The sequence below is a fragment of the Corvus hawaiiensis genome, chromosome 7, assembly GCF_020740725.1.
Source record: "Corvus hawaiiensis isolate bCorHaw1 chromosome 7, bCorHaw1.pri.cur, whole genome shotgun sequence".
NCBI classification, from domain to species: Eukaryota; Metazoa; Chordata; class Aves; order Passeriformes; family Corvidae; genus Corvus; species Corvus hawaiiensis.
Window position 1 is genome coordinate 33,478,384 of NC_063219.1, and position 25,432 is coordinate 33,503,815.

General features: G+C 38.0%; 1 protein-coding gene across 11 annotated transcripts in view; it reads right to left on the minus strand.

Annotated features, from left to right (window-relative positions):
* Positions 1 to 25,432, minus strand: part of NCKAP5 (NCK associated protein 5) — a 379,214-nt gene that overhangs the window by 26,300 nt on the left and 327,482 nt on the right. For 7 of the 11 annotated variants that reach the window (XM_048309430.1, XM_048309431.1, XM_048309429.1 and 4 more), the window contains 4 exons: positions 23,173 to 23,251; positions 5,771 to 6,085; positions 3,473 to 3,609; positions 1,922 to 2,051 (listed from right to left, as the gene is read on the minus strand). In XM_048309430.1, coding sequence (XP_048165387.1) covers positions 1,922 to 2,051; positions 3,473 to 3,609; positions 5,771 to 6,085; positions 23,173 to 23,251 — 661 coding nt within the window. Of the gene's footprint in view, positions 1 to 1,921; positions 2,052 to 3,472; positions 3,610 to 5,770; positions 6,086 to 23,172; positions 23,252 to 25,432 lie in introns of those variants that run through there. The other 4 variants (XM_048309434.1, XM_048309439.1, XM_048309438.1 and 1 more) reach the window with 4 other exon arrangements.

Consider the following 25,432-nt stretch of genomic DNA (forward strand, 5'->3'; position numbering starts at 1 on the left):
ACAGCCTTAAGAGAGTATCTGCCTTCAACAGAATCACATCAGGGTAGAACTCAATTTATGAGATTGAAATCAAAACACTTCCATGGCTGAAGAGAAGGATCTGGAATATTTGGCGTATTCCCTCTTACTCTACTGACCTTCTCGTAACATTGGGCAATGAACTGGGAGTCTCATGCTAAGCCCATTAAATTAACAAAGGTCTTATCATTGACTTTTAATAGCCTTTGCATTGGGCACTCAGTCTTTCTGTTCCCTGCTCATAAATGGAAAACGAAAATCACTACAACATTATAATTGTGCAACCAGTGAGTTCGGGGACTCAGCTAATAAATGTAATTATCTATTCATATAAAAATATTCTCTGTGGATTGGTTTGCTGGAGCCCCTTCCCCAGCCTCATGTGGATGTTTTGAGGTTATATCACTTGTGTGCATAAAGACACTGAGACCTTTGAACACAGAATGGGATAAAGCATGGTTGTTAATACGATGTGAGAACTGCATTTAGAGAGCACAGAACAGAAATCCTGACTATGAGGAATGACCACAGCAGAAATACTTTTTTTGTGTTATAATCTTCTATTTGTCTCCATCACAATTATGTATTTTATTCTCTTACTGGCTAAAAAGTGAGGCACATACACAAAATTAATGAATCTCTATGTAAAATGGTCACCTCAAGTCATTAGATATCATTAAACTTGGAATCTGCTGCCATTTAAAGCAACTGGTAACACATGATAAAAATCCTTTTTTTTTTTTTTTTTGCAAATTGTGATCAATACAGAAAGAAAAAAGCTTATTTACCTCTTTAAAAAATCCCATTTATTTCATTGAAATATGGTTTGTAAAAAGCAAAATCTGTAAAAAGAAGTGTTTATGGGCTGACTAAAATGACTTGCAATATTTTCTACAGATTAAACCCACAAAGCTGCAGCAGTAATGTAAATAAATGGCCCTAGCTTCCTATTCTGCTCTCTCCCATGGAACAACAAGCAATGGATTAGCTCTGAAAATGCCAAATGTAAGAGCCCAATGCCCAGCAGACACTGAAGAGCACAGCATCCAGCCACCCATGGTGTTTTCCCTGCCATCGTCACTGCGGTGATGATGCTGCAGGTGCTGATCTCTGCCAGGTCAGGCTTGGGGCTGCACAGGGGATCAGCTCTCAGGGTGGTGCCAAGACCTTGCACTGGCCTTTGCACTCACCAGAATTTTCCGCCTGCAGGAAGGGATCCATGGGCTGCAAGGACAAGGACAGAGCTGCCCTCCCCTTGCTGCCCCCAGGGCACACATCTGCACTGGAAGGTGGCTCAAAGCACAGCAGGCTGGTGGTCAAGAAGAGCCAGCAATTTTCTGGCTTATTAAACACACAGAAAACTATTATCTCAAGAACGTCACTTAATGTATTTTTATCTACTGGAATTCAGTAAATTCTGAATTGCCATCAATTCTCACTAAATCTTTGGTACTTGAAAGCTGCAATATATACACAGAGGAAAATGAGAGAGAGTTCACTGTGGCACCATAACCAACATCACCTTGATACAGAGGTTGGGAAACTGTGGCCTTGATGGCTGCATTATTTCAACTGGCTGTATAATTAAAAAGAAAAAAAAAAGAAAACTATATTTATCGTCAACTTTCAATTTTGTAATGATGTAATTATTTTTATTTGCACTGCAGAGAGTTAAGAATGTACAAGTTAAGCCCCTCTGAGGAAAAACTTTGGAAGAGGGGGAAAAGCATATACACATAATAAAAAGCAAAAGGTAATAAAAAGCTAATAGAAAATTAGACTGAAGAAAGATTTGGGGTTAGAAAGTGAAAACCAGACAGAAAGTTCAATGAAGGACACCATCTGCTGCTGAGTCAGTGTGGGGATGAGGGACATACATCTTTATGAACAAATTTTCAATTACCTTGTCTGTTGTTCTTTGTTAGCTCCACAAGAGTCTCCTCTGCAGTTCTGAAATAACTGGTTTCATACTCTGGCTCTGGCTCACTGTCAGTGCTGCTCGCTGAGTACGTGCACACCCTTAGAGCTGTGTCCTGCACAAAGAGGGGTATGGCAGCAAGTCAGATAATGCAAATAGATCAAAATAATGCAGAAGATAATATTAGGAGTAGCACATTTTATATTCTTCATGCAGTATAAATGGTTAGTTCAACTGGGAAATCTGCATTACCAGTCTAACTCCTTCAAGTAAGTAACCATCAGTCTGACATGGGGGAAATAACACATTCTTGTCCTGCTAAGTTCCCTGAGACAGTCTGGCAGAAACAATCCTGACTTTAACTTTTCAAAATTTTTTCCCACTGTAACACTGTTTTTGATTCTACCAACATTTTCAGATAATTTTATCCACCAAGTTCAATTTTAGAAGTTCTTAAGTATATTTAATACAGTCTATTTGTAACATGCAAAATTATCACACCACAAATGGCTTGCTGCAAGCAATTCTAGAGACAGTTAGGATGGCCAGTAGACAATACACCATTTCTACACCAGTAAATCCTAATTGTTTCCTGAATTCATGTCACTTGTCCTGGTGTTTATATTACAGTACTGGAGAGCCTTTAGTTCCCAGCTGATTCCTTTGCAAGTTCTTTCCAGGAAGCAATATTATTGATTTTCTTCTGGGAATAAAGAGGAACACTGACAGCTCTGGACAGCTTCTAATCATGGAAAGCCTGAAGGCTCAAACTATTCAGGAGCAGCAGCTCAGTACAATAAACCCCACAAACCAGGTAGGGGGAAGCTAAGCCTGTTATTGCTCGGGTAATAGCATGTAGAAATACAACCTACTACCCCTATCCCAATTGTCTATCAGTGGCTCAAATGAGGTTTTAATTCTGTTTCTCTAAAAGGGATATTAATTTCCCCATCTTTCCATCCATGCTGCAGTTTCTAACTGATGCAGGAGGACATCCCTTTGTTAGGAATCACACACTTGTGGAGAGGGAACCAGAGCTGAGGATACCTGCATGCAGCCAGGTATGCCCAGCATTAGAGATTGCAAGCCAGCTGTAGTCCCAAAACCCCACAGAAGCATGTTACAAGAGTATTGTCCTGTTCACAATACTTCCATAGCACATGTCTCAAACTCTCATACTACACAGCCATACAGACAAGGAACCTAGGCCTGGGGAAAAAAAGAATCTGAACCTCACTAAAAGCAACAAATGAGATCAACTTGCTAGAAGAGAAGAATGTGTTTTTCTTTTCTAAAAATGCCTTTGAGGATTTTTAATTAAAACATGTTTATAAGCAGGAGGACAAAGAACCTTTAGGTGCTGTATTATTATTACTGGTAAATAATGAGATAGCAAATGAAGGGTAAGGAAGTAAATGTAGCTGTTAGATTGCTAGTTACTCTTTTCACCATATTAAAAACACTGGCCATTTCTGATACCTCTACACTGGCCACAATACCCATCTCATTTAAGAGATGCCACCTCTTAACTTATACCTTTGTTTTAGTAGTTTTCTTGGGGGTCCACTCCGGAAGAGCTTTTCTATTTTCTACAGTCTCTTTGGTGTGTTCTAATGAGGCAGAGGTCACAGAACTTGCTTCTTGTTCACTTTGCTTTGCAAGGTTAATTATTCCTGAATTAAGAGAGACATTATTTAAATTCTAGGTCTCATCAGCATCTTCATGATAGTGTGTCAATTATAATTCAGTAAAAATTGGGGACAAATTGTGATACTTCCATTACGCCAAATAATATTTTACTGCTCAAAGGAACAATTTACTAACTTACTGGAATAGTTCTAACTAAAGTGGCAGAATTTCATCCAAATCCTTTTCCAGTTAACAAGAAAAGAGGAAGGCATGAATTTAAATCCCTTCATTAGTTATAAAATATATACTCTTTCAACAAAGAAACAACATTCAGTAACTACTCCTAGGCATTGTACTCTGCCATTTCATGTTCTCAGAGAACAATTTTTTAACATAAATACAATTGGAAGTACCTTTCTAGCAGAAAGCCAGCTTTTTTATTTGCTATATTTGCATTATGCAAAATCGGAACATCAAAGAAGATATATTGTGCATATGAAATAAAGTGATAATTGTAATTTGGATGAGAAAGTAAGGGAGAGAAGAATTGAATGAAAATAGTCTAGTAAAGAATGAGTTGACCCCATCATCTGATATGTACTACTTTTTTGTAACATCTCTTCATGACAATTTAATTAAGATACAAACCTTACAAGGTTGGTGCAGTGAATATTAGCATTAAGATCAGAACAATCTTACTGCTTCTGACTTCTTATGAAGCAATTCAAAGCTTGCAGTTTCTGTTCAATTTGTTATAATGACAGTGTTTAATCATGGGCTCTACTCTATAACACACTGCTGAATTGAGGTCACACATGTGACCATTCAAGCATGTAGCACATAATCTATAACTAAGATTTCTCTTCTGAATCCTTCTTAGCTGTATCATTAATTAACAGTACACTTATTTAAAAAATACTAAGTATTAAAATATCTTTTTATTTATTTAGCTTTGATTTGAAAAAAGCAGGGGAATCTGCAATAAAGTATACAATGTGTGTTTGCAGTCTATTACACCATTACAACACTGCACTGGGAATATTGCTAAATCAACTTAGTTTTAAGATTTTTAATTAGAAACCTTCTGTTATACATCCTATGAACATACAAGAGAGGCTTCTTTCCTCCTAGGCTCAATATATGTCAGCTCATTAGCAGAACATATATTTGATGGCTTTAAGCTAAGCTCAAACTTGATATTTAACCTTGCATGCTAATTACACAGAATGTCTCTTATAGATAGAGTGATACAGATTTATGCAAGTTAAATACAACTTTTACAGCAGCAATAACTGGGCTGACAAAGTGCTAACCACCATAACCCCAGTAAATAAGTGACATTGCATTTGGTCAAGATAAAACAATACCCATTAAACTAATCACTTTTACTGTGCTTTGTGCTGTATCTGTCATGCTGACTATGAAAATTTCCCTGTTGCTAATGCTACATAATTTTTAATGCTATTAACATATATATTAATAACTCCAAAGTCTTCAAAAACTTATATAAATAGTCAATATTTGTTTATGAAAAATGCACAGACTTCAATGGAACTATATACTAACACAAAGTTATTTGCTGGAGCTTTGATGGATTGCCAGTCCTTTTATACCTTTGTCAGCTCTTGTTTTCTAGCTTAAACACACACGTAGCTCATAAGAAAAAGTCAGATATTTTATATTCATATATAGAAATGTGTTTGCACGATGTAGTAATGAGAGCCTTATTGGAGGCCAAGGCTGTATATTCAGTGGGACAGAATTTATGCATCAAGGCCAAATGAGTCTTTAGTTCAAATCCAGTATCAAAATCAAGTCTTCATGAATATATCTTTTCCATGTCACAACATGGCTGTGCTTTGTACTCTGTATTCTCAGTCTGATCCTGAATATTGCTGAACATCCATATTCTTTTTCAAGTCAACTTCCAAGGCTGGCATATGTTTTTTTTCTTCAAGTACTGTTTCTTGAGAAAAGGCTCTAAGAGCTAAACTCATTTTTCTTTCTCAGATAAGCACTATGTATAACAAAATTTCCATATGGCTCAGGTCACAAACTTGTTAACCTTATGCATTCATAAAAAGAGTATCTTCTGCTCCGCATTTAACATTTCTGTTATCAATTGCCTTTATTACAGGATTTCTGCTAATCAAAACAGAGGCCAAGGCAGAAATAATGTGACTTTCAGTGTAATTGACATTTTACCTGAGGAAGCTGGTTTGGGAAGGTGACTTTGAAAAGGTCGTATACCTTTGGCAGTCATGGCCGGATCAGATGTTGAGTGACTAATTATGTTTTCCACAGCCTCCTGGCTCTTAGCTGTTGAAGGCACTTCTCGCTCAAGAGTTTTGGCTTTTACTGAAGGAGCTGAAAGAAGAACTTGCTCAGATGCTGCAAAGACTCCCATTTCCAAGGCTGATTCTTGCTTAGAAATATGTCGCCCCGTCGATCGGTTCCCCGAATCAGGGAGGGGGAAGGTTCCAATCCCACTGTCCAGCGTCCTCATCTGGCAGCAAGACTCTAAAGCACAGGAAATTAGTGTGATGGGATGGAGCTAAAGGTATTTAAAGTCAGTGAAAGCATCTGGGGAAAAAAGGGCATCATAAAGGGAAGGTTTCAAGGCCAGGGAAATGTTTTGCACTTTATGACTGTGCTGTTACCTGTCACTGGAACGCTTTTGACACCTTGTCTAACTGAATACAAGGAAATACCCTGTTGAGGTGCAGTGAAATTAAACAAGTGCCAAAACATTGACACTGGCCTGCTTCAGAGTAACAGTGTGAATGGATAAGTGGGACTGGTCCTGGAAAGCGGTTACAGATGGAATTTTAAAATTGTTTAGTTTGAAGGCCCGCAGAATGTCTGGAGAGTATCAGTGTGAGGCGTGGAGTAGTGTAATATATTTCTTCCAACATAAACCCACACTCCACAAAGGTTTGGCCTCTCCATATCTCTGTTTTGCTAATTGTTTCTCATACAAGAAGGTGTTAACCAAAATGTATCATGCATTCTTACATAGAACTAAGATCTGCAGAATTTCTTCAAAATATCCATCTCTCAGAGCATCCTGAAAAACTGGGACAGCAACAACCATGCCTGTGTTTACCTTGTTACGCTCTGGTTTTGCACATCCCAATTTGGGTAAGTGTACACAATGCCAGGGATACCTCTAGTTCTTTTATTTTTCAGAAGCAGTATGGTTCCACACAGCCCTCCAGCTTATTCATCTTACTGGAAAGGTGCTGTACTAACCATGAAACAGGGAAAGGTGCAAGTGTAGGTGTGTGCACATGGCTATCTGAGCAAACAGGATGGACTGGTAACTCCCCTGCCCTCTCATTCTCTATCAGTTTCCAGAGACTTCCCTTTTGTTTCTATAAGGGGCAAACAATGTTGAAAAGAGTGTGATGGCAAGGTCCTTCTGAGAGCTATAAACACCAAGGAAGGAACTTCAGCACTAATGGTTGGAAAATGAGCATAATTTAGGTTAAATGTCTGGAAACATCCCTTGACAGCAAGCTCTTAAGTCTGTGGCAGACACTCCCAAAGGAAGCAGAGGAATTTCCTTTGCTTTGAACAATTTAAGGCTACACTAGACTAAAGATATACTGCAGTGAACAATTGTACTCCAGCAGGAGATGCAGAATATGGCCCAATATATCTTCTCCATCTCTATTTTAGGTGTTTCTCAGTATTGATTCTTTTTTTATGATATGTCCATTTGTTATTTAAGTCTGTTGTAGTTAGCAGTCCTCTGTCAAGTCATTTTCATTATTTTTTCCTCTGCTGAGTTTCTAATACTCTCAGAAATTTGGAAATATTTCTCCCCTACGGGTTTTGCCTATTTGTTTTTGAACAGAGAACATTACCATGGTCATTCTCATTAAATATCTTCATCTCAATGGGCCTTTCTTGATAACAAGTCAGAAACAACTTATAGATAAATTAAATATGTATTTCTATTTCATGGTTCTTGTGAAAGGAGAAGCAGCGTTATATTTATGTGTCCTCATTACCTTATCACTCAGGGTCGAAGAAGGACTGAAAGTCCTACTGAGCACCTGAACCATACAGGGCCTGGCTGAGCTGCAGCAGCAAAAACTCTATAATTGTCTTTTAAAAGGGCAACAGATGACTCTGGTTTCCCTCAGAAAATTGCTGCATACCAATAATTTCTCTCTGTAGGTGAAAGGAGGTAAGATGTGGAAGCCATGCCTAGCTAGCACCTACATTTTCTGTCACATTTTTGAGCTAATATGTCATAATGATTTTAGAAGTTGCTGAAGGTTTCCCAGGAAACATGAAGAAAAAAAAGAGAATTATATTTGGTTCTGCAGCGTCAAAAGGAGGTATCCCATCTACTGAACCCTCTTACCTCAGCTATACTTCCTCTGAATTTTTTTTTGTTGTTTTTGAATAGCAAAATACCTAGCTAGAAGTGGGAATGCAGAAAAGCAATTTAAAATGCCAGGCATTGCCCTTGCCATTTTCTGTACATAATCAAGCTGAAACAGCATGTTAGCTCGTGGACAGGCAATTCTTCAACTAAAGGCTGTGGGTGAGAGAGTTAGCAAATAAAGAGAAATATGGAATAAGAAAGGACTTCTGTTATTTGCCTCTTAACCAAAAGACATCTGTGCAACACTGGTTGTGTTGGAGAGGCAGAGCTCTTCAGCAGAGACACTGAGCAAATTGAAAACACCACATAAAAGAACACGAAAGTCTGAGGAGTCTCCCCTCTCCTGTCTCTATGGTCAAAGTGAGACCTGATTTTGTAACCATTTCCACAGGGACTTTGAAGGACCTTGTAGTGTTGTTTCCTTTCTGACCATTCCCTAAGACAAAAAGTCATTCCCTCCTAATTATTACAGGGAAATTAAGTAAGATCAAAATGTGTATCAAAAAGCAAAGCTACAGCCTTTGCTAAGGGAGAGCTGGAAGATGGAAGCTTTTATCTTCTGAGGACATGTATCTTAAAATGACATATGGATTGCTCTTGCCCGCTGTTACCTTGTGTACATCTACGAATGGACCATGAAAGCAGTGGCATAGAATCAAAAGAAATGAACACTGAGGGCCAGACTTCCAAGAAAATACAATCTCCTGCTGTTTCTAAAATAATTGGGAGAGGGAGGGAGGAGCACACCAGAAGTATCGCATTTAATTAGCAGGAAAAATAGTTTTAAGCGATTCTAGTCTTCCTTCATAGAGACTTTATCCATGATAAAGGAAATACACCAGGTGGAAAACAGATTTTTAAAAGAGGTCACTAATTTTTAGTTCTGAAAAACCACAAAAGGGTCTGGTTTTCAAAGCGCTCAATGCTTGGCAGCTCCCGTTGTGACTCTTAAAGACAGATTTTTTTGAAAATTCTGTGACTCAGCTATGTTGAAGAATCCTCAAAAACCTAGTCCTAAATCCAGACTACACCACAAAATTCTTTGTGGATTGTAATTTTTCATTTCTGAAAGTAACTAATCAACCCTTACAACTAATACAAATAAAAAAGTATCTTTCAGACAATTTGTATTACTGAAAGAATGAATACACATTATCTTGTGTTGCTTTTAAATGTTTATGAAGCAACTGCAAAATAAAAAAATACGTTGTACATCCCAGTGACAGCTTTCAAACAGCTTCATGGCCCATCTGATTTCATCAGCTGCACTGACACTTCAAATTACTGTTATCAGTCAGAGCTGTACAAGACTACATAATGAAAATATGTAAAAGTTAAATCTCTGGTGCTGTGACAGTACCACTCAGTAGATGAAAAATGACTCAGTGAAACATTAAAGTCTGAAAAGAGTAATATATGAGCTTAATTACTTTTGCTTGAGAATTCTTCCTGATATACCAGCCAAATTCCTTGCCTGTTTCTGATTTTTTTTTTCCCTCCTCTTTCCTTGCCAGGGAAGAAAGAAACTCACAGAATGGTATTGACTTTATAGTGGACACAGATAGACTCATTCACCATCAGCCATTTCTCTGAATAATCAGACTAGAATCAAAAGCCTGAAATACTGAAATAGCTCCTTCCCTCCCTCTCATCATGGGGATTCTAGTCTGGACCAAAAACAAAGTCCCTGGAAGTCCTACTGTAGAGGAACAATTCCAAACTGAAAATAGAAACAAGGAAGAATTTACAGATATTTCCTGGAGATCAAGAAACTCCTGACTGCATAGGGATCTTTTGATGACAGAGCGTTGTAAGAGCTCAGTGGAAAACTTGAGGAAGACCTTTAATTTTGAGAAGCCTCTAAACCACTGGAAAAAGGGAGTTAACACTGCATAAAAAGTTTTCTGAAAGTTTTCCAAACTACTTCTCAATAATTTTCAAATTTAGTATTTTCATGTGCAAGACAATCCTGCAGTTCATGTCCTGCATCAGCTGGACACCACGGTAATTTGTACAGCTGGACAATCCTTTGCAATATTGCTTTACCAACATTTTCTGCATCAGTAAATCACCAAGGTCTCTTCAACATGGAGTCAGCACGCAAATTAGAGATGGAATAAAAAGGATCTGTGAAAACTCTGCACCACTCTGAGGGTCTGGACAAGAGGAGAGTAGGAAAGGGACATACACTCAGGCTGGCAGATATCAGGAATTCTAAAAATCAGATCATCACTGGGGAAAATAACTCTAGCAGCTCCTTCTGTAGTTTTTTTTTTTACATTTTCCTCTGAAATGCAAAAATTAAAGAGTTAGAAGTAAACATACCCCACTGATAAGAACTGACAGCTTGGAATTCATTGAAGTATTTTAGGGCATTCTCCTGAGCATAGATAATTTAAAGATGCATCTTAAATACAAGCAAATCATTAAACCTAATTATTCTTCAACTTTTTATTTCTTCTGAAAGACTTGAATTAGGCATAATAAGAGGAGACATTCCTGGATGGTGGCACACAGGGAAGGACTTACAGGTCAGAGAGGAAATAATTATAGGTCCTACCATGTTGTAACTGCAGTTTTGCCTCTCTACCCACTTGTGCCACAAGTGACAGAAGGCAGCTGCGTCTTAGTGCTGCTTGAGGGTATTGAGACTTCCAGAAGCAGCTCAACAACCTCAGCCATTCTCCACCATGATGTTACTGAAACACACTGATGGATACCAGATGCAATTACTGCAAACAGACCCTATTTCTACTTCAAATGACATATAAACAGTTTCTGTTTGGGGGTGGCAAAGTTACAGAAGTGTTTGTGTTACTTAACTTTGATGGCCAATCTATCTTAACATTCTTAAAAAGAGGACAAATTTATTTTATGTCAAAAAGATCCCAGGTAGTTCTGCTTACATCAGCCTTTGCAGGTACAATACTAGTAGCACAAGGATATGTTTTCTTTCTAAGAAGCGTCCCACCTCATGAAAAATGTGGAATCCTCCCCTGTGCTCACCACTACAGCTGGTTTGAGATATTCCTCACATAAATTTTCAAGTTTTGGCCTACAAAAATGTACATGATTGACAGAAATTTCAGCTGAAATCTTTAAGTAACCACCAGAATTCTCCACAGAAAGCAGGCATTTTCAGGAAAAAAAATATCAGTCAAAAATAGCTCTGTATCAAGAACAGTTTCGCTGGGAAATTTCCAGCAAGCTGTTTTCAGAAGTACAGACTCAAGCCTTGACATGTTTTGAGTGGTACATAACACTGAATGGGCCAGCTTCAAGAAGTATCCAGGACATTAAAAAGGGAAGGATGTAGTTCCCATCAGTAACAGAATACACAAATTCTAACACATTATTTTTCCTCACATTAGAAAGTTCAAGACTTCCCACTAAGCTGGCATGGGGAACCAGATAACACATACTGTCTTTCTTCTGAAACACAAAGGGAGTATAGTTTTTCCCAGCATTTTGAAACATGCCAAATAAAAATTAATAGATTTTCTTTTTTTCTTTTCAGAAGAATATTTCAAATGTAGATAGGTCCCTACAAAATTCTTTCAAAAGTTAATAAACATCTTTGAGCTACATGTGGCGTTGGCACAAAGAACTTAAACTACAGATGGCAAAGCAGATCTCTTTATTTGCACATCCTTCTCTTCATCTGCAATGCTAAAGCAACCACAAAAAAAAGAAAATGTATTTCTGCCAAATCAATGTCAATTTAAAGTAGATTATTCCTTCTGGATTTACACTATAATTTGATCCAATTGGTCAAATATGAGTGCATTATTGTTTTCTATCTAGATCTGAGGTACAATCAGTGTGCAAAATTAAAGAACCCAAAGGCTCTCCAAGGTAAAACTAGAAAAGACCCGAGTTTCCACAGCCCTACACTCCCATGGGTACTGCACTGGTGGCATGGGATTATTCCCATTACATACTGAGGAGGGATAAACGGGAGGACTGTGCTGACTATTTTCAAATGATGGAACTTCATTCACAGCTACTTGAATCTGGGATTATAATTTATGCCTATTTACAATAACAATAAAGTAAATAAATAAAACTTATTTTACCAATTTATTCAGTGCTCTTTCTATTTTCTTCCTAGTCATGCTTTATTTTGCAAAACCCACAATCTTCAATATGTCATTCATCCATGATTTGTCAGTTGTCTTCACAGTTTTCCATGACCACAATCCCATCTGAAGTGTATTTTCTGAGTTGAAACAGATAATTGCTGCCTCATTTTAATTCCAGTCCCATCTTAAAATACATTTCTACTAGTAAGTCAAAAGATTAGTCTTAATTATTAGAGAATACTAGCAATCTTGTACTCCAATTTAGCAGTTATCTATGGACTTTTTTTTTTCAACAAATGCTTCCTATGCTCCTCCAGGCATTTAGATCTGATTCCTGCATGCTTGTAATGGTGGCAAGCTATGTGGAATAGGGTTTTTACAGAGGACAAAAAGAGCTGGAAAAAGAACTTGGATGATTTTTTGGATTTGTTACTCGACACCTCTCAGTGTCTATTGAATACGAAGGTCTACATGCAGTTTTCCAGTTGGGGAAGTCCCACAGCTAATGGCACCTGGAATTATCTCTCTTGTATTATGCTGTTACATTTACTTTCTAAAAATCTACTCACTGTTCTCAGGAGACAGGATATTAGGAATAGATATAATTTTAGTCCTAGAAAAGATATATTGAGATTCATTTGAAGAGCAACTTGAAGCTCTGTGTAAAAGGTAATTAAATGAGGACCAGGTGCAGCCTGGCTGTCAATGAGGCCAGCCTAGAATTTCTTTGCGGAGCTATTCCTCTCTTGTGGCTGTATATCCCCCTTTGGCTTTACATTGCCAATCAGCCTTACAACTTCGTAGCTATCTTTGAGAAAGCTATAGATGAGTAACAGCTGAGAAGAAGGAGAAGTCCTCACATCTCAAGCAAGGTGTGAATCCACGGTAAGCAACAGGTCTGCTGCAATACAGGAATGTGGCTTTCCCAGACTTTTTCACCAAGCAAAGCCTTCTGTTTCCCTCAGAGCCCTGAAATGTGAAGGTTGGGAGCCAGCAATCACACAGTCTCAGGAACATTTTCCTGGGGATGGCTCATTCAAGGCATGGATGGATGCTCCCCTTCCTCTAACAGGAAAGACTAACAGCCCTCAGAAATCCTGTCTGTATGTAGCAAAGCCTAAGAAAGGATGGTTTGTTATTTACTCAGTTGCTAAGGGCTGCCTCAGCCATGCCTTTTCCATGTAACCACAGGCCTTTATCTCTCTCTATGCCCCAGTTCTTCACATTAAAACACAGAGCTAATCCCACTTCTCCAGCATTGGAGTGCTGCCATGAGGATAAAGAACGTAAATGTTCAGCAGCCAGTGCATAACCAACCTGCAATCCCTGCCATGAATAATACTTGTGTAGAGATACCTCCACTCAGCTTTTCTGAAGGTTGTTCAGCAACTAACAGCAAGCTGCAAAATACTTACAAGAAGCATTAAGATTGGTGTTTTGCTGATATTATTAGAGGCAACTGGTTTATTTTAAGAAAAACTGCATTAAAACACAGTTAGAGAAGTGAAGAGGTCAGACTTAGCATCTCAGAGACATGGGCTCCACGTGGTGCCCAAGGGAGCATTTGGCTGCTCCATGGAGGGTTTCTGTTCACTGATGGCTGTGCTGGAGGCATTTAAGGATAACGGGATGGAAGCACTGATTTACTTACTGTTAAGCAACTCTTATAAATTGGAGTTTGGTTTCACTCACATTCAGATACTTTCTTTGATTTTCTATTCCCAACAGATAGGAGTAGGGATAGTGCTTTAAGCATAAATGCTGTCTCTGGTAAACATGGACCAATTTCTAAGTGCATAGGAAGCTCTGGGTTTTGCAAATGCACTAGAAAACTTACTATATTTATTTTGTAACGTCACTGCTTTTTGTTTGTTAGTACAAAAAATACTGAAATTAAAGCCACATGAATATTAAATTAAGCTTTAAATAATTTATTTTTAGTTTTGCCCTGCAGATGGCTTTACTTAAGGGTACTGCTAATGAACACTTAAAAATATACATGCACACCTGAAACAAACTGATTTTATTTCTTAGTTGATGAAAACTTATTAGCAGAGTGAGTGCAGAGAGCTTTAAGTAGCTTTTAGGTGCATTAGTCCTTCCATTCTGGTACCCAAGTTCAGCTCCTCCAAACCAGTGGAACCAATGCGGAACTAACTGCAGGCAAGCAGGAGCTGGTATGAAACCATCATGATTTGAAGCCAGAAGAATGAACTAAGACTTTTTTTCAGGATATCTATTTTTTGCAAAAAAGGTATGCCATGTTACATGGTGCTACAAAAACACCATTAGAATGACCACTTTGAAACAACATACTGCACCTCTTTGCCTATTAAAGATAGGAAGTAGAGAAATTACTCACTGTAAATATATTGGTTGATTTCCTTTCCCTTTCCTAACAGTGAATTTTCCAAACACTGAGAAATTGAGTTCACCTAGTATTAAAAAAGTATGCACTAATTGCATAGGTATTACTTCTCTCTTAGAGTGATTTTTTTTGAAGGGTCTGTTTTTCTATGATCTCCAATGATGACTAATTGCATAATCCTATGTCAACAATTCAGGTGTCAGACTGAAGACATGCATCAAAGCTCAAACTCAATTAAAAACAGCAACAAAATTAGGAACAGGCATCCTATCCTCAGAACGAGAATCTGGAAATGCATATGCCAATACAGCTCAAGCTTAATTTATAATTCAGGTAAAAATGTATTTTTCATAAAGTTCTACTAGATTTCATTGTAGGAAAGGAGCACAAAATCCCTGTGAGCATGGATGAAACACATGTTTAAAATAGCCCAACACATGCTCACTCAAAATGCTTTTCAGTTTGCTCAGTTGCACTTCAGGTATATGAATTAATGGGAAATGCATGACTGAAGCTTCATACACACATCCACAGATGGCCCTTGCCAGGAGCAAAAAACATGTAAAGTAGAAAAATTTCAAATAGAAGGACTCACACTGCTATAGAGAATACCAGAGTGTACTATCCTGTGAGAGGCAGGATAATCAGGCACAGTGCTGATTTGGGGGATAAAAATTAATATAGATTGGGCTAGACTGTAAAGAACTGTAAATCAACACAGCAGCATTAACTTCAAATAACTTGGCCATCCTGTTTAATTGACATTTTAAGCCTGAATGAGACCAGCAGATTCTCAGTATCTTGAATAATAATTAGACTGTATCCTACATATAATGCATAAAGAGACACACTTCTCCTAGTGATAAAATTTGGTATTTCTGGGTGAATAAATGTAAGGTAAAAGAAGGAACTTAACAGCAAATCACTGCGGCTAATAAGGAAGTGTTGATCAAAAATATTAATTCTCTCCACAGAGGGAAGACAAGCTAGACAGTAAGACTGCAGCAGAGCTGTAGAAGAATTGGCAATTAGACAAATGCTATGTGTACTATCTTTAAAGTACAAAGAAATGATTTGTCTTTGCCAGACTGTGAAGAAGGTAAGATGACATAAATTAGAAGACATTAATGGATGTTAGTTTCTTATTATTCACATTGGCAAGGTTCTCCATCATCTTCACAGAATACAAGTATCAACTAGAAAAATGCACAGAAAGTTTCACTCTGTTATCATAGGCTCCTCCAGACCATTATTTTAAAATCAATCCCTGCAGCAATGCCCAAATGCCAAACAAGAACACAGCACAGCTGACACTATTCATCCCATTTCTAGTGGTTCAAACCCACACAATGCCATTCCTCTCTCAGCTCACTCCATCCTGCAGAGTAGTTTGTTTACCTTCTCACTCATATAAAAACCATGCAAAACCCCCAGTCATTTATTTTAATGAAATTCCACTGAGAATATGCAGAGCAGCTCAGTAGAAGGAAAGGACATTTAGTCAGCTTTATGCACCAGTGTATTTCTGATGAGCAAGGCCTAGCATGGTAATTAAGGCTGTTGCACACTGCCCTGCAAGGCCACTCAACAGCAGGACCACACCAAATCTTCAGCAAGACAAATATTGCAGCATAAAAACAGAGGACTGCTAAACGTTGTGTAAAGTCTCCCAAAGAAATGGCCAGAGACAGATGTAGAACAATATCCTTGAAGATTTAAAAAACTTGACTGATGAGGTCCCTGAGCAGGACTTCCAACCGTGGGGGATGTTTCTACATGCAGGACAGTCAGTTCTTGCAATGCCCACTAGTTATTAACCCAGACTTCCCACCAGTGATGACTCATTTTAGCTGCTCTGGTTCAGAAAACTAAGCAAACAACAGCCACAGGTCATTTCAATGGTGTTGAAGGATCAGAAAATGAAGATGTTGGAATACAAAAGGGGAAGAATAGTGCTTGATAATTGCATGGAAATGTAAATGCTTTGGGGAAATTACAAGGAGGCAGTAAATGGCATAAATTTAGAGGGACTGACTGAGATATTTTGGTAAGTAAAAGTACAAATGAAACTGCTTTTTACCCAGTTGAGCTCAGTTCACTCAGCTGTACACTTTCACATATGCCTCCTGTCTGTATAGTAAGACCATGGTAGGTAAGATTGTGGTGGTCTCTCACATCTTCCAGGACACTTTTGGCTCTAGATTTTGAGGCTTTTTTGGTTTGTTTCAATTTTTTTTTTTTTTATGGAAAGGTTTGGATCCCAGTATTGCTCAGAGCAAGCAGTTTATTTTACTATTTATTAATTCATCATTGTTCTAGCAGTTGGGAACTCAGCCCTTTGGATTAACTGCCAAGCTGGAAGCTGGTTAGATACGGCAAGTGAGCAGGTTTTTAAGATGCCTGCTACACAACCCCCATTTCAAGGCTCTAGCACACTTGTTAAGCAATACAGCCAGGACCTACAGATCTAACACCTACCTTTCAGCTTCCACGTGCACACAGGGCTTGGGAAAACAGCTTTGTTACGATGTGCAAATAAATCCATGCATACTTGTACCATTGCTCATATAGGGGGTGCATGAAAAATCTAATACCCTATCACAACTTGTATCAAATGGAACATTTTGCAGATGTGTAATAGGAACAGACCCAGGCTGGAAATGGATTCAGTGATAACTGGTTTTGCTTGATGACTTTTATAGACAGCAACCTCACATATAGAGACTTCTAGGCATTCCACAGCTTTGCTGTAGTGTTGTGATGGGGAAGATAAAGCAAACAATTTTCCTTTATCTGAAAATGTGTAAATGAATGATTCAACTGCCATATCAGTGATAAGATGATTGCTAAATGGTTCTTCTCAACTTCTATCAATGGCCTGATGAAAGGAATTAATGCTGACAGTGATAAATTGTTTTTTCAGGCAAGACAATGACAAGAGAGAACTTCTTTCGAGGTCAGAAGACTCTATCAGTTGAATATTGTTCTTCATTACATGCATTGGAGGCATACAATGATTTGCTGGGCATCTAAGCAATTTGTGGCTTATCCCTTTGCCTCTCCACAGGGATGTGAATTGCCACTCCTTACTGAATGCACAGGCTATAATACAGATCAGTTTGCTCACCATCTTTCCTCTCTCATTTATCCAGTTACATTTGTCTCAGTAATCCACCACAGACCTCACATAATCTGTCTCTAGGTTTGGAGGGTTCCTTAATGTAAATGTGTTTGCTCAAATATATCAGACTTAATGGACATGCTTTAGGATGATGCATGGCAAATTTAATGTATTTACCATATTAATCAAGCTTATTTCCTTCACATCTATTTCAATTCCCCAAGAATGAGAAAATATGAATTTAATAGCTGTTTACTTAGTACCCCAGTAAACACACCCAAAGCTTCAGTAGTTTGCATAATGGTGGACAAAACCGGGTGTTTGGTTTGGCAGAGGAGGTGTCCAGTACTTTTTTTCCTCTCATTGGAAACTTGGTACAAGCTTATTAAATAAGCAGAGGGACTGCTATTGTTTTCATAAAGCTTTGGAATAAGACATTGGATAATTTATATAAGTAAGCACTATGAGTACGTACATTAAATGGCACATTCAGAAATGAAATTTGAAACATACTTTCTCAGTTCCAGTGTTCATCAGATCTAGATTTCAGGAAGGAACCAAGAGAAACAAAAAAAGCAGATTGCACTGAAGCAAGGATCTGTTGGTTAGAAATGGTTATTGGTATGGATACAGAAAGGCAGGCTCTGAATGGTAGTCTGGATTTGTGGGGAGTCAGACAATGAGCAATACTGGGGTACCACACAGGCAGTAGAGTGACCACCAGTTTCAAATGATGGAGGTGAACAAACAGGAAGAGAAAGCTGAGACAAGAAAATGGATATATTTGTGGGAAAAACATACATTAGAACCAGGAAGAAAAGAGGAGCCAGAAACAAGTTTATCTGGAACACTAGAAAGAATGCAGGTCCTTCTCATAGAAAAGTCTGCTCATTAAATGTGTTTTCTTATTATCATATAAATAATTTCATAGTATGGCTTAGTATGGCTGCTGAATAAAACAAAATCAGAATACAACAGCCAAGGTTATCCTCTTTAGTATTTGATATGTCAATACAAACAATTGTAATGCTGTAATGTAATTCATTTTAAGTCAAACCCACTTCTATCTGCAATGTTACATGTTCTACCTTTGCTATCAGTAGATCTGTAAAATTGTTATCAAGGAGCTAGCAACTTAGCTGTAAAACTTGCTGTGAGGGACTTTCCTGGTTTCTACTGAAAATGGAGTTTGATCACTTTGCAGCATACAAACCTTAAAGAAGGGGATTTTAAAACAAAATGCAACATATAAAATACCCACTACACTTCCTCTCTAGAACATGAAGCATCTAAGTGATTCAACCAAATGCTCTAAAGAAGACAAATCTCCAAAAAGTTTCTTCAAAAGAAAAGTTTCTTCCTTTTTCTGACCAGATTGCCTTTAAATTATGCTGCAAAATCCTTCTGAAAGGTTGTTCTTGGAAAGCAGCAAACATGATGATAAAGCCTGCTATAAGGCAGATGATTATCACAAACTTTAATGGAATTGAGCACTGGGCTACTGCAGAGCTACAAAAGAATCCCTTGACCTCAGTGTGTGTTTTTGTTCTGGCACAAAGCTGCAAAGTCTACAGTGCAGTTTTAATGTTGCTTTGATTGTGTGGAAGCCCAACCCTCTACCCAGCTAGAGACTTTTCAAAACCCTTTTAAGTCTCTGAAGGCATTTGCTCTGTATTATCTACAAGGTTCCCATTTAACACTGGATGAATCCATTTTGAACAACTGAGCTGGACCTCCAATGAAAATTTGACAAAAATTAGTTCCAAGTCTTTCTTCAAAGTTTCAAAAATCCTGGCTACATTTGTCTTCATAATCTTTGTCCAGCTCTGAATTTCACTTGAAATTCTGCAAACAAACAACAGGGGCCAATGCACAGTTAGGTAATTCCTTTCCAGGAATTGTGAATCTTTCTACTGTGGATTCTAACCCCAGCCTGCCTCAGGGGTTTAATTCCCCACAAACCTTTGGTAGGAAGTACCTTGTGTTTCCAGTGGAGCAGGCAGTACCAATGACACCCAGATGTATTTTGGATTGCTACTACCAATTGTCCTGTTATCAAATATTTGCTCTCTAGACAACCCACAAGCAAACTGCAGGTCTATTCAGATTGTTAAAATCTATTTTATTTTTAGCAGTGATGTTATTTTGATGACAAAAATCTACCTGCAGTGATGTCCCTGTTGTCAAAACTCAACAGGATTTTACTAAACAATGAATCTGGCCTTTAAGCTCCATCAGTGACATGTTAAATAAAACATTTGAAATCATAAGCTTTCCAGTTCAATAAAACCATTTATTTAGATGAACAGCCCATACTTTCATGTACTCCCTGAATTTCAGTGCTTTAGACCAGAAGTGTTTGTTTGATTCACTTATGTTGCTAAGGATGAAATGACTGCTGGAAATCCACTATGGAGAATAAACATATTCACACATAGAAATATCTGTGACAAAAAAAGAAACCCTCTTTCTTTGTATTGAAACCTGAGAATAAATTGAATAGACTTGAAACTTTCTCAGACACTTCTCATCAGCCTATTTATGCTGAGGCTGTGTTTTGTGTGAAGCTTGAGTATATCATTAGCAAAAAGCTTATTCCATGCTGACTTGCTCCACTAGCAAATTTGCCACACATTTTGGGTAACAACGAGAAAAGGAAACTGGACTCAGAAAATTTATCATCATGCAACTTTCAAGCTGGGGTTTGATAAATCACTGAGAAAATGGCGCATTCAGTCTTTCCCTTCAGCCTCAGCAGAGGTTCATACCAACACTGAAGAATGATATGATTAATTATGATTAAATTTCCCTTTCATTACAGATATATTCCCAAAAAGAAAACAGCCTGGTAATTTGTGTATACCCAAAAATACTGTCGCTGCATACCCTAATATTCCCATGAGAAGCTGTCTGCAAGAAAGAGTTCTTCAGTAATTAGCAATTGTTTGCTTGTGCCATGGATTTTTGACCTCTCCCTTGAAGCTGTTTATCAATGAAAATTCTTAATGCATTATAATTAATACAATCACACTTTTGCAGAAGCAGCTGCTAATTTGAAACAGTACTTGAAATATGAAACATTGAACTTTTTAACAAATGCTTTGTTCCTTTCAAGATGTCCAATTATTACATTCTGCATGTAAAGGTGTCATCTGTAACTGCCTTGTAAGTTTTTGGGCCATTGTGACAATGGGGAAATTCAAGACAAATAATGACACTTCTACTCCCTCCCTTGAGGGGAACAGAATTCTTTTTCTTTGTAAAATGAAGGCACCTTTTTTATGTTTACATGGGAACAATACTGTCAGGAGCTCGCCACATAATCTGTGCATTCAATAAAGGAATTTTATTTATAGGAATACTTGAAGGCCCTGCTGTACCTCTCTGAGCTGGGGACTCTGTCATGACATGAAGGGGATGTCAACCTTTTTATCATGTCTTTCCTCTTACTAGGTACTTTAGCATTTTCCACTTCATCCCTCTTTCAAAACACAACTACTTTATTGCGAAGGGCTGGAGGAAAGAGCTCTGAAGATGGCTGGACCTCAAAGGGATACTCATGGATCCTTAGGTCTGCTGTCTGTGGGGGTGGGAGCACTGGTAGCATCTGTGCTGCCAGGGCCACGTTTGGCTTCCTCACTGACACTACAGCAAAGGCATCCAGGGTATAACATATTTTTAAAAACTTTCAAAATGGTTTAGATATATTTTGAAGAGCCGTATACCACAATATAAATGACTGCCTCATATGGAAATGATCATGTGTTCCTGGCATATAAGTATATGAGGAGGAAAATTGTATATAACTGGGCATTGTTGCTTTCTTTCAACTGAGCAAATCTGAAGAGCCAGCAAAATACTTAAATTGGTTTAGATCAGCAACTGACAATTAAAAACCTAGTAACTGGTATTTTACATGTTTTTTGATTAATGCACCTAGCAATATTTCACTATTAGAATGTGATGAACCAGAATTGTCTCCCATGACACCTACCTAGAAGACTGTCATTAGTATCTTGTTTATTAGTTAACTGGGCAGGACTGATGTCAGTTTAGTTATTTTAGTGACAACGACGGCAACATGTGTTTTTCCTGCTGTATAAAAACCATATTCCCTGCTTAATCATAGCCTTTCTACATCTTCTATACATTCATCTCTAAGTCTGTTTTGATCAAACCCAGTGGAATAATGCATTAAAATACAGCTAAAAACCCACAGTGAACTTTGTTTTCTTAAAACAAGGAGGAATGGCCTTAAGATGATGGAGAGTAGAGTTAGGGATTAGTAAGAAATTCTTTAAGGGCGGTGATGCCATGGAACAAGTTAGTGAGAGAAACTGTGGCTGCACAGAGTTTCAGCAGGAAAAAAAATCAGTTTCTATGAAACTTTGTAACAGAAAAATGCCAGAACCTCTATCAAGGAATTTTAAAAGCATCTGACCACCTGCTCCATAACCACTATGTCCTGTCAGAGACTCAGATTTAGTGCCTGTGGTAGGAACAAAATATTAATACTCTCAGAAGCCACCAGCACAATATATTACAGGACCGAATGAGAAAAAAAAATTCTGGTAACAGAAAATAAGTCCTTTATGCACAGAATGATTGGCATGCATTTCTGTTTGCAGGGCTAGTGCCTACCCACACAAAGAATGCCCTCAGAGTCCCACATTGTACAAAGATCTTGTTATTCAGTTGCTGCCATGGAGCCAGGTTATGGCTGAGTTCTTGGAGAAGGAAGAGTTTAGGATTCTTTCCTTCAGGTAACACAGCTAGAGTTTATTTGTCTGAATTTGGGACTGAAAGAGCTGTACAAGTCAATAAAGCATGCAAACATTTAAATTATTTGCCCCCAAAACCAATGTGTTTTGACATGATACCTCTGTTTGGACTTGCTGGGTTGGAAGTACTAGTGAAATGAAAGAGATTCTTGCTAGAAAATATGGAATCAGATTTTAACTTTTTAATGAAATTTTTTACTGCAGTCTCTATCTGCAAAGGGAACTTGCTAAAGGTGACTTTTTCTTGTTCAATCAGTTCCTTATACTGACACACTGCTCTAATACAAACCTCAGACTTCTGGTGTGTCCTCCATTGCCTATTAGATATTTTTACATGTACTCAGATTAAAAATTAGTACATGCCAATCACAAGGCAGGGTGGATGGTGCTACCCTTCTACAGCAAAGGCAACTTTGTTTTCAATAACAGCTTTAAGGTCTCCTGAACAGACACCTGTTTGTTTCTCCGTGTGGTTTAGTTTATCACAGTAATTATTCTGCTATTTAAATTTTATTCTGAATCTACTAATTCAAGGCCAGATGACAGAGTTACAGTATGTCAGTGTTACTCCCACTGAATATGTCATGCACAACAACCCTTATGTAACCCACTAGTCCTGGAGGCTGAAATGATCTTTCATAACCACATCCCGAGACTCTCCAGTCAAGCATTGCATTGACCACAAGGGTAATGGTGTGTACTGATCTCATGCATTTGATGGAATCTGGCTATCCAGGAGCTAAATGAAGGCTAAAGCTGACATAAGGGGGCAAACAAATAAAATAATGAAAATTAAACATGTCTTTTTCCCAAGAACTGACAGCAATAAAACGCAGTGTAAAATATAATTTTGTACCTATCACATGACTCTGACATGTAGTCCTTGTCATGGTGTCCTCCTCTTCTTCTTGCAGGTTTTCTGTGACTACTTTAGCCTGTACATAGTGCAACAACAAAAGTGAAGAACATCTGTGACTCTGTTTATGTTGTTTCATGACAGCTACAGAAAACTGTTCAGAAATAAATCAGAGTAAAGTTACATGGCAGCTGAGTGGATCTATAGCCTGTCTTATTCTGTGAATGATATCCAATGATAAAAACTTTAATTTCATTCAAAATCACAATATGCAGCAGTGAAAAATAACCTTGGAAGATGTGCTTCTTCAAAATAAAAACCTAATATATCGTACGGTATCTCTTTAGTTCAGTTTGCAAACACTGAACTTTGGCATTTTTATTTCCACCTCTGTTTAAAAGCATTTATTAGCTAGACAGAGTGAAAAAATTAATTTAAGAATGCAGTGCAGTCCAAGAGCCTGTATGTGGTATTCAAGTTTGTGTTATTCAAATTCCTCAGCTATTCTGGTTTTTTTCAGACAAAGATGTATCTTCACCCGTTATTCTGCAGTCCTATTTCCCAAGTGGACAGATAATCTGAGACTCTCCCTGGCACACAGTGAAATCCCCCTCCACCATGCGCCATCAGTGGCCACAATTCAGATCCAAGGACATATTTTCCTGCCATGCTACATAAATCAAACAGGAATAAAGATACTTCCAGGGTGACGAGAACAGGAAAGGCAGCACCACAGAAAAAGTTGCTTTCAACATCTCAGGGTTCTTAAATTATTTGCTAATCACTCTCTGCTGTTTTACACTGCTCACAGCACACTCACAATAACAAGAGCACATTTTTAAATCTAAACTACTGGAATTTATCATCATTTGCACGACACATCTTCAATCACAGTGCAAATCCTGCTTACTGGGTTACACAAGTAGCCCTATTGACCTCTTGTGACCAGCCCAAGTAACACACCAAAGATTCACTCTACATTTGTAAAAGTGCATTTATCATCTCTCAATCCTAGGGATTTGATCACATCTTTTCTTTCTTCCAAAATGCTTCTCCAAAATGAGGAGGCGAGTGATTGTTTGGCATCCAGTTCCGGGTGGAACAGTTTCTCACATTTGCAGAGTGCATGGCCAAGTGCTGCTGTGACATTTGACAATATTGCAATAGATCCCTGGGTGCTCCCCAAACACACAGACTGCACACATGGAGTGTGACACAAAGCTCCTGGTGTCTCGGGTTTGGTGCAACACTTCCACCTCACAAAGTGAAGCCCGTGGCTGTTCTAAATCACACAGGGCTGTAATAAAATCACAAAGATGAAATGAAGCAGTGTGGCACAGAAATGATTACATCTCACCTTAAGCTCCAGCCAAGGACATGAAAAAGTATTGGAGGATGTGGAATATCCTTGGTGTAGGCTGTAGTGTTATGTATTTCTGCTGGCTGGCCTTTAGAGCAAAGTGCTTTTTTGATGAACGCTAACGGGAAGTGTATCCCTCTGAAGGTGAATGCACAAGGCCACCACTGGTAGAACATTGCTTTTTCCATAAATTCAGTGGAAGTCCAGCAATAACATTCTTTGCATGAACAGAAATCAGAGGTAATAGGTGCATGTGTTATGGCATAACAGTGCCTCAAGCCTTTACCTGGCACATCATAAGAAAAGTGATTTAATCATCAAAAATTAAATAGCTTTTAAAGGAAAAAACTTGCTAGAAAATTAATGTTAAAAACTGTTCTGGCCCGGATTTGAAGCAGCAACATATATCTGATAAGCAGCTTGGAAATACAGCAGCTTCTGCACTGAACCGTAAGACTGAGTGCACTTTGCATTGTTCAGAAAAGAAAAGAAATCTTCCTGGTTTAGGGCTTTTCAAAAGATTTATGCTGTTTTCTCCAAAAGCTATAATTTTGTCTTTTTATGAGAAAAAAAATGCACAACAGGTCACTCTACTGCATGTGACTGTTTTCAGTCACAGCTATCTCCCAGCCCTTTGCAATTTGCTTCAAAGTAAGCAGACACCAAAGAATAACTGGAAATGATAGTAATAAAATTCATGAACTTTGAATTTAAAGACTTTGCATTGTTTTTCTTTTAGAAGTTTGGAGGACAAGATGAAATATCACATATTGAGGAATCTCAAGGTATATCTCTTTCATAAGTTAGCATTAATAACCATAAGCACATTTTAAATCTCATTATTCTAGATGTCCTCAGTCTTTTGGCACTAGATATTTCTTTCAGGAATTAAGTGCCACA